This window comes from Gadus morhua, chromosome 4 (assembly GCF_902167405.1).
Source record: "Gadus morhua chromosome 4, gadMor3.0, whole genome shotgun sequence".
Taxonomy (NCBI): domain Eukaryota; kingdom Metazoa; phylum Chordata; class Actinopteri; order Gadiformes; family Gadidae; genus Gadus; species Gadus morhua.
In genome coordinates, this window is record NC_044051.1 from 19,334,289 (window position 1) to 19,342,906 (window position 8,618).

The 8,618-nt window shown below is 41.7% G+C and overlaps 1 protein-coding gene across 2 annotated transcripts; it reads right to left on the bottom strand.

Annotated features, from left to right (window-relative positions):
• Window positions 1–499: 499 nt before the first annotated feature.
• On the bottom strand, window positions 500–7,752 carry LOC115542104 (torsin-1A). Of its 2 annotated transcripts, none has more exons than XM_030354225.1 (5): window positions 7,347–7,752; window positions 6,237–6,502; window positions 5,962–6,137; window positions 4,557–4,684; window positions 500–2,027 (listed from the first exon to the last, which is right to left on the bottom strand). In XM_030354225.1, exons 1-5 carry the CDS (start codon window positions 7,537–7,539, stop codon window positions 1,783–1,785), a joined length of 1,008 nt encoding a protein of 335 aa, XP_030210085.1. In that variant the 5' UTR covers window positions 7,540–7,752; the 3' UTR covers window positions 500–1,782. The 2 variants fall into 2 exon arrangements, with proteins under 2 accessions (XP_030210085.1, XP_030210086.1); XM_030354226.1 differs by lacking the exon at window positions 7,347–7,752 and adding an exon at window positions 6,758–7,099.
• Window positions 7,753–8,618: the final 866 nt, after the last annotated feature.

Here is an 8,618-nt window from a genome sequence, read left to right on the forward strand (position 1 = left end):
AACCCAAACACAGTGGCTGACTTCGAGAGATGCATTAATATACTTGAACTTTGGGCCCCTGCTGATTCTGCAGCCGTGCACCGGCCGAAAGTGGGCCATCAAGAAGACCATCAGACAGCAATTAACCTAGGTGGTCACGCGGGCCCCAACACAAACAGTCTTTTAGGGACACCACCAGGAGCGTTGATGTGAAAAACACCCAGAATTGTTGTGACTGGACAATAAAGATGATGAATTTATTTTGCTGGACAGATGTGGCTAATAGCTTGTGTCTCGAACCATAAAAAACCCAGGTGTTTAACACACACACACACACACATACTGTACCCCTAAAAAAGAGGGTAGGTGTAGAAAACCTGATAACGATAATGTCCCTGATTATGTAGACAGACTAATTATTAAATGTCCTCAAAGGTGAGTCATATGATCAGGATGGTATCCAGGTTAGGTTAAGATACTTTTACAAAGAAAAATAAAAAAGCCAACGAAAACTACAATGAACCATTGGACCAATTGCCTTTTATTTGTGTAAAAAGGCATGGTTTGTATATCCTATAAGTCTCAGTTGGAAATACCTGATTTACATCCATATTCTTACATTATCTTAAACCAATGGATTCAATTCAAAATATTGTATATTGCTTGCTGTGGGTCAGTGGTAACAGACACAAATATTCTCCCCGATTTCTGTGGAAACAGACCAGCAACTCCCACAGCCTTGAAACCTTTCTCTTATGCACTGAAGGAGGTTATTACAGAGCTACAATAAGGCACAGTAAGTACAGTGGCGGTCGGTTGAAAAAGAGTTTATTTTTTTTTAACTGATCCGTATTTGCTTCAAAACAAAGGACAGTTTTCAAAAACTTGAAGCCATCATAGAATTACAATTAAATTATTCTAGAGACATATGAAGATGAAGATAGGTCTATTTGGGTATAAGAGGAAGATCTCCTTTGACCCCCACCAGATTATGTATTGGTATCAAACTTCTAAATTATACAGTGCAATATAACTTAGTTATATACAATTACTCATAAAATCACCCCTAAATTCATGAAACACGAATTGCCATCAGTAGTAAGGGGACTGTAAATAATCTCTTGAATGATACCCAATGCTGCAAGATGTTGGCATAAAAATGTGTTGGATTTTCTTCTTAAACAACACTGACTGTGATGGTACATTTTAGAAACCGTGGACATGATGCAACAAACCCCATAATCATTTTTTTAAAATAACATAAGAATGTTCAATTGCAGTTAGAACAGAAGACATTGTGTCCCCATCGATAGTGTAGATAATTCTTTCAATGGCTTAAATGAAAAAACATGAAATGATTTGAAAATCAAAACTATTTTCATGGGTGTAAAAAACATGAGTTATCCAGTTAAGGCGCGATGGAAAACATTTCTACAATTGGTGGCTTCCTGAAACACTTTCCAAAAGAAGTATCTTCTTGTTCAATTGCAAAAGATCACAATTACTGTTTTCACTTAATGTAGTTCAGATTCCTTTCATGTGGTTCAGACGAAAGGTATGATCAATTATCAGACCATCTCTTGATTTCACATAGGACTGCATGTAGAAAAGAGCTGACACATCTTCTCATATTCTCCAGTGTTCTGTGATCGGCGATCATCGAGTTCATTCTTTAGAGAGCAGCCTGACGCCGTCGCCCTCAACTCGAATGCCCTCCTCTACATAAGACCCAGTCGTTTGAAGAGGAACCGCAAGAATTACCAAGCACAATCCAAACCACAATCGATCACCAAGGTGATTTAATTATAGATAGTAGTCCAGCTTGCTCTCTATCGTCTTGCAGCCCTTGACAGAGAAGACTCGGTCAGACTTGGGGAAGTAGGTTAACTCGCTGGCCACTTGGTTAGCCAAATCAGGGTTTGGCGGTAGGCCCCTGGCTTCCATCTCAGCCATGGCACACTGAACAACGTGCCGGTACTCCAGGGGCAAGAAGGGGACAAAGAAGTCCACCAGGTTCTTGTCTATCAGACTGGTATGCCACAATCCACCTGCACAAAGTCACAAGAAGTGTTAGTCGTTTGAAGAATCCGTGACCATGTAAAAAAATAAAGCCTTTCCCACAATACTAATTCAATCTGGAATAGTTGAGGGTTATCGCCCCAACGTTTTGACCTTAAGGTTTAAGAGACTCGCCCGTGAGACATGCAAAGGTCAAATGATGAGATGGTCAATGCAAACAGAAGGGTAAGAGACTGCATTTACAATGCAAGGGATTGTTGTTTGATTAAGGTCTGAAAGGTTCAACTCAACTCCTGATCTGTCATAATGCATGTCTTTCACCCACTCGGAGTGGTTCCGCCTAGGGGCTTTGATCTTTCGGTATCTCATGACTCAATTTGATTCAAGGATCACAATGCGATACAAAATCACTTCAAACTTGATTCAGTACATAGGGGCACTAATTTCAGGATGCACTCCGTCCATTGTGTGGTGAAAAAGGCGGTGTAGCAAATGACATGCATGAATGCAGAGTGTGTATTCGATTATTTAGGTTTATCAATTAAAAAAATCAAACACTTTTTTTTTATGAGTTCTTAGCAACCATTCTGCTGTAGAGCATTTAGCGAAACCTCCCACAAAAGTAAGCCCATTTATTTCATATAACATTTATTTCATATACCGGTATTTATTTAGCAGAACAACTATAGTTGTACAAACTATGTAAAAGAACAAATGTAATATTTATTTAGCACCATTTAATACCTGAACAAAAACATATTCAAAAGGAAAAGGGATTCTTAAAAGGGTTAAGAATATTTATTGTATATTTTATTGCAAATAATTATTTCATTTCCCTATCTATTTATTGATCTATTTAATATTTAATCTTTTCTTATTTAAGTAAACTGACAGATATATTATTATACACCCCGTCTCCATTCTTTAATTTCTATGTTTTTCACCACCACTCCCCATGAACCTATGACTGGCCCAGTAGCGTCATTTTCTAGTTCTAAGCGACACAAGTGTTACATTTGCACCATGTTCAAACCACCCATTTGCTTTGTGATCGTTCAATGTAGGCCAACGCTCATACTTGGAACTCGTGTGTGTTGGGAAACCTTAATGCTGCATTGAAGCTCTGCCGTAACAAAGTGAAACCCAGACTGATGAGTGGATCCCAAACCCACTGACATGATATTGTGATTGTGTGTTATTGAACACAATTTACCAATTGAACAACTTTATAAAAACCATCAGTTGTTACAAACCTGATTGTGAGGCATTGGTCTCCACCTGCTATGTTTACAGGCAGTGAGAGATGCACACTATGAAGGGACTTTTGCTTGGAAACCTGACAAATATTGCTTGGTGGTATGTCTTCGCAAAGCAATTAAAAGGAAGGTTCACACAAAATGCTATTGATAGCTCTCTAAAGGCATGCCAATGGCAGTTATAGAGTGGCGAAGTCACACCCCTTCCGGTAGAGCCCATGGGACCTATGAGATCGAAAAATATGAATGGATTTAAATGATAATTTTTCATGCAAAGAAAACTAAACATTTTCGTGGAGGAGTTCGATATTGTTAGGTTTTGTGTGAGGCCGCTTTGTGAACTACAGCTCTTCGCTGCTCTCGACGCGAATGATATACGTACGGTTTTTCCCCCAGTAAATGTCTTAGTCAAGGTGGTCAAGGTGCACGACCATTGATATGAACAGTATTACCCATGCATTATTGATCTTTATTTTTTACACCTGATGGAAGTATGTTTTCTTTCCCTACGAGAGTTTTCTACTTTGTTAATGCATAATAATTAAAAATAATATCTAAAAGAAAACATATATATATTTTTTATATTTAATTTTATTTATATACATTGGTGGTAGTCAAGGCGGGGCCCTATTGTTGTTAAGGCGGCCGCCTTAACAACACAGTGCTGGGGGAAACACTGACGTCACCGCCCGCACTTGGAACTCCGGTACAGACATGGCGATCTCTCTGCTCCACTTCAGCGCTTTTTTCCAAGGGGAGGATAAAAGCATCGAAAGAGGTGAAAACCATTTTAAGTCGGGGCATGTGGAGAGTTTCAGTTATGCCAATGGGGAGATTATCGGTCTTGTCCACACCAGTCGCAGGGAGCGTGACGTCACATACGAGACATGTAGTCTTTCTCATTGTGTTATCTCTACAGCCTTTAACTGAACAATTGCACAATAAACTGTCAAACTCTTGACATGAAAAATTATCATTCAAATCCACAAACATGTGTAATCCAGGGCATATAAAGACTGGGACCAGAAAATAATTACTTTCTCTCCATTGAAACTCATTCATATTTTCGATCTCATAGGTCCCATGGGCTATACCAGAAGGGGCGTGACTTTGCCACTCTATTGTGATGCTAGGAGAGGCCGCTCAATGGTTTAAACACACAGACCAGTTTCCCACGTGTGGCAGGACTTTGTTTGATGATATGGTTTCTCTTCTGCGAGTCTCTGCAAGAATTTCTTACATCGAACGCCGTAATTTATACGGCACACCAAGTCTCGTCGGGAAACATGACATCATACTCACTATTCTTGTTGTTGAACACAGCCAGAGAGAGGGACATCTCTACATCCTTCAGCGCAAGTTCCTCTCGGTCTTTTCCCGTTTTCCAGAAATCCAAGGTGGTGTGCGTGATACTCTCTCCCCCAGCATTACTATCAGGAATATCAGTAATGTTAGGTCAACGCCCATGTGCTCGAAAGTAGATAAGATTGTCCAGACGTTTATCAAGCTTGATTTTGCAAACATAGTAAAAGAATACATCAGTGTTTCCCCTAAACGGATGAAGCGTGCAGATCAGATGGCGGTCAGCAATTTATATTTGTGTACAAATGTTTGTTCACTAAGTATATCTAGACTTAGAACAAAGTGATCTAAAGGAGAAGAAAAAAAAAAAAAAACGGCTAAATATAAAAAATATATAATTAGCCGGTTGTCCTTTGTGATAGAGAGCACTGACTAACGCAAGGTCATTTTACATTGAACACGATTGTTAGATTTTTTTTAAACACGACAAATAACAAATCATTGAGTTGAATGACTGTATACATACAGTCACACCAAAGTCGATTTTAGGCTATATAGGATGAGTATTCCATCAGTCTTTTATAACACGATTATCATAGGAATATGCAGAATATTCACATTGTTGTAGGCTATGGCGAGAGGGGCGAGATTTAAGTTAAGTTATCCTTTATTGAATTTTTTTTCTCTGCTTTTGACCCATCCGGGAACCGGTGAACACAGAGGAGTGACCTAGTCAGAGGTCCACAACACTCAAGGGGGCACACCGACATCCTGGAGCAGTGGGCAGCCGCAGTGCGCCCTGGGAGCAGTGGGGGGTCTCAGGGGCCTTGCTTGCACCTCATCCGTGGAGGTGGATGAGGACATAGGAGAGTACTGCAGTACTCCCCCTGTCCAAATATTTGGCCTACCAGGTCGGGATTCGAACTGGCCACGGATTTGCATACGTTAGCGTACGTTCAGATGAAGGTCTTCCTCTCTTTTATAAGCTGGCTCACCCTCGCGCTGCAGTCATTTAAGTCGGACTCTAGGCGACGGCACTCATTTGATGCCTCACATGTCATCAAGATAACGCAGCATTATTTGTATTGCATTCGTATTTTGTTCAAGGGGCCCTCGTTGGCCCTGTTCAAGGGTAGGACAAAATCTGAACAGCATCAGTTGAAACTGAGGCTTTCAAACAGTTTCCATAAAGTTCATCCATCTTTGCTGTGTATATATTATTTGGAGTATAACTCGAAACAAAAAATGTCTGTAATAATAATAATAATGGATTGAATTTATATAGTGCTTTTCTAGACACTCAGATGCTTAACAGTGAAGGGGGGACCTTACTAACCACCACCAGTGTGTAGCACCCACTTGGGTGATGCTCCGCAGCCAATCTCCACCAGAACGCTTTAATCACCTGAGGAAGATGAAGATGGCTTTCCGATATGACACACCATCCAGCTTTTCATAGTAGTCCACAAATGGCTTTATGCTGTCAATCAGGCCAGGATGCATCTTGTCCATCTCATCAAAGATGAACATGGAATGGGCACAGTTGGTAACATTTCCTCTGATCCAATGCTGTAACTGAGTCTGCAGAGGAAGGGGAGACAGCTATTAGAGAAAGGACAACATGCACCAGTCAACTAGTACTAGCAGATTGTATTTAAATAAAATTCAATCTCAGACTACCTTATATGTCTCAATTTGGCTTGCATGCGGGAAATGGAGTTCAGAGGTAAATATGTGGACAAAGCTGCTGTCCATCCCCTTCTTGTAGATGTTATCTGCAATAAGCTGACTGACGAAATTCTTCCCCGTGCCAGTCCACCCATGGAGAGAGAGGACCAGAGGCTTCTTCGGGTTGTTATTGTTCATGAATCCAGTCACAGCTTTCAGAATAATGCGAGAAGCTATATGCTGACCGAACAGTTGGCTTTCCAGGTCTGCCTGCAAACCTGAAAGTGAAAGTACAATTTTTTGAATTGCGCATTTTCGTACGTCTCGGGTTGCACAACATGAAAGCTTTTCAAAATGTATAGCCGTTTCTAACGATATATTATGCAAAGTAAAATCTGATTGGTCGGTATGCACTCGTGAGTGTTGTCGTTCCACTAGGCCAAACTCGACATGTTATTCCACATCAAAGCCCGCTGTTGACTCGGTACTAGGGATCCATCTTAACCGCAAAAGGTAAATTGCACAGTTCTCACCTGTTGCATTCAACTGTACCCATTTCGGATCGCAACTCTCATGGAAGTAATTGTATATTGTGCGGCCCAGAGCGGCGGTAACCCCTACAGCTATCGTTGTTGTGAACGGCTCGAAGGCGTTCACGACGAGGTTTGCTGTTAAAAAACACACGAGCAAGGCCCTGCATGTCGTTCCCATCGTCACTCTCTCTTAACGCCGTACATTAGTGAGCTAATAAATTCACATCAATAAAAACACGGGAGAGAGGAAGCGTTAAACAACCGCACATCGCCCCAGAGCGCCGCTCAGGAGTACTTTCCCTTATTCGTTGACGTAATTCATCCGCGACGTTGACGTCACCCGTTAGCGACCGATGATAAAAGTTACTTTAAGCCAACGCGACGTTACTGCTTTCGGTTAACCTTTCCCGACCTAGAGTATTCATTTAACACATACATTATCCCCTAACGACATCTTGTTGAACCGAGCTTCCAGCTACTACCGTACACCCTGGACAGTAGTAATGTACTTAGTAACAGTAACTTAACACAGACGATCAGACTTCATCGTAAGGTATGAGGGAGCTACTTATCGGTGGTTTAATCGTACCCGTTTTGTTGAAGGAAATCCATTCCGCTCGACAACATTCGTGGAAATAGTAGAAGATGTTGGGATAGCTGGCTAGGAAGCCGGTGAGCGCGGCTGCCATGCCGACGGCGATGCCCGTGCTGATGATCTCGATGGCCCCGCCGCCGCACACCAGCAGCAGCAGCAGAAGAGTCTGGTGCTGTCTGGAGTTCATGTTAACATGCAGTCGATGACTTGAGTCGCATGACCCTTTTGGGTATTCCGGCTCTCAGGGGCAGAACTCGAAGTCCCGGGTTGAGAGAGCGTCTTGACACCAGATCACCGCTTTAGTTTGCGGGGTTGTCAGGCGCGTCGCCGAGGTCCAAAGGTACTTCCGGCCGCACGCTCTTTTAGATATAAAGTCTCCGCTGGGCTCATGCCAATTTATTGTATTCTATTTTTTATTTAATGTAATAAAAATAAATAAACCGTCAGCGAATGACTACAGTCCTCCTTTATCCATTCATTGCCCTGAAGAAATTGCAGTACAGCAGCGAGCGATCAACGAATTATCAATTACCAATTGATATTGATTGGTCACAACTTGAGCCAATTAACTACACGAGACATGAGAGGCTGTTCAGGAGACCTATGGCTCCGACTGTAGGCCTTATCATAGCGTACAGCCTAATCCTCACGAACATTTACACAGGCCCGGTTCTACGAACATTTTGGATTGTATTACAACAATTCAAGTAGGCTACAATACATACACATACAGTACATGCATGCAACAAAAAAATCATTAACTTTTCATTTTGATAATTTCAGAGCTTTACCACATTTCTTCAGCACTCTCTGAACTCATTTGTTCATCTGAATCTGAGCCATCCTCAGTTTGTTTTGTTCCATGTTTGCGCACAAACGCGTGAGCGGAACTGTCAGCATGCTAGATGTCAATGGCTTTGGTTGGATCGAAGACTTTGATGTCAGGTGAGCACAACTGGGTTTTCAGAAGGTCGGAGAGGGTCTCACCTTTCAGGCGTGAGCGCCAGTCACTCTTTACCTGATTCATCACACTGAACCCTCTTTCGCATTAGCTGTAGTTGCAGGGATGGTGAGGAGCGCATCAAAGAGATCAAGGACATCAGGACACCTATGGCGGAGCATTCGGTTTACAGTAGGCCAGGTCTTCTCAAAGGTTCCTTTAGCAGGGTCAGACAGCATTATGCACATGCAAACAATTATTTTCAAATGCAACTTTAGTTTTAAAAGATAGCATCATATTTGGATTGTGCCTTTAACAAATGGCAT

Excerpts from the sequence above, each read along its gene's own strand:
- LOC115542104 (XM_030354225.1), bottom strand. The coding sequence starts at position 7,539 with ATGAACTCCAGACAGCACCAGACTCTTCTGCTGCTGCTGCTGGTGTGC. Across the intron at positions 6,503-7,346 it reads GATTTCCTTCAACAAAACGG|GTTTGCAGGCAGACCTGGAA; the intron begins GTACGATTAAAC and ends TTTCACTTTCAG. Across the intron at positions 2,028-4,556 it reads TGTGTTCAACAACAAGAATA|GTGGATTGTGGCATACCAGT; the intron begins GTGAGTATGATG and ends GACTTTGTGCAG.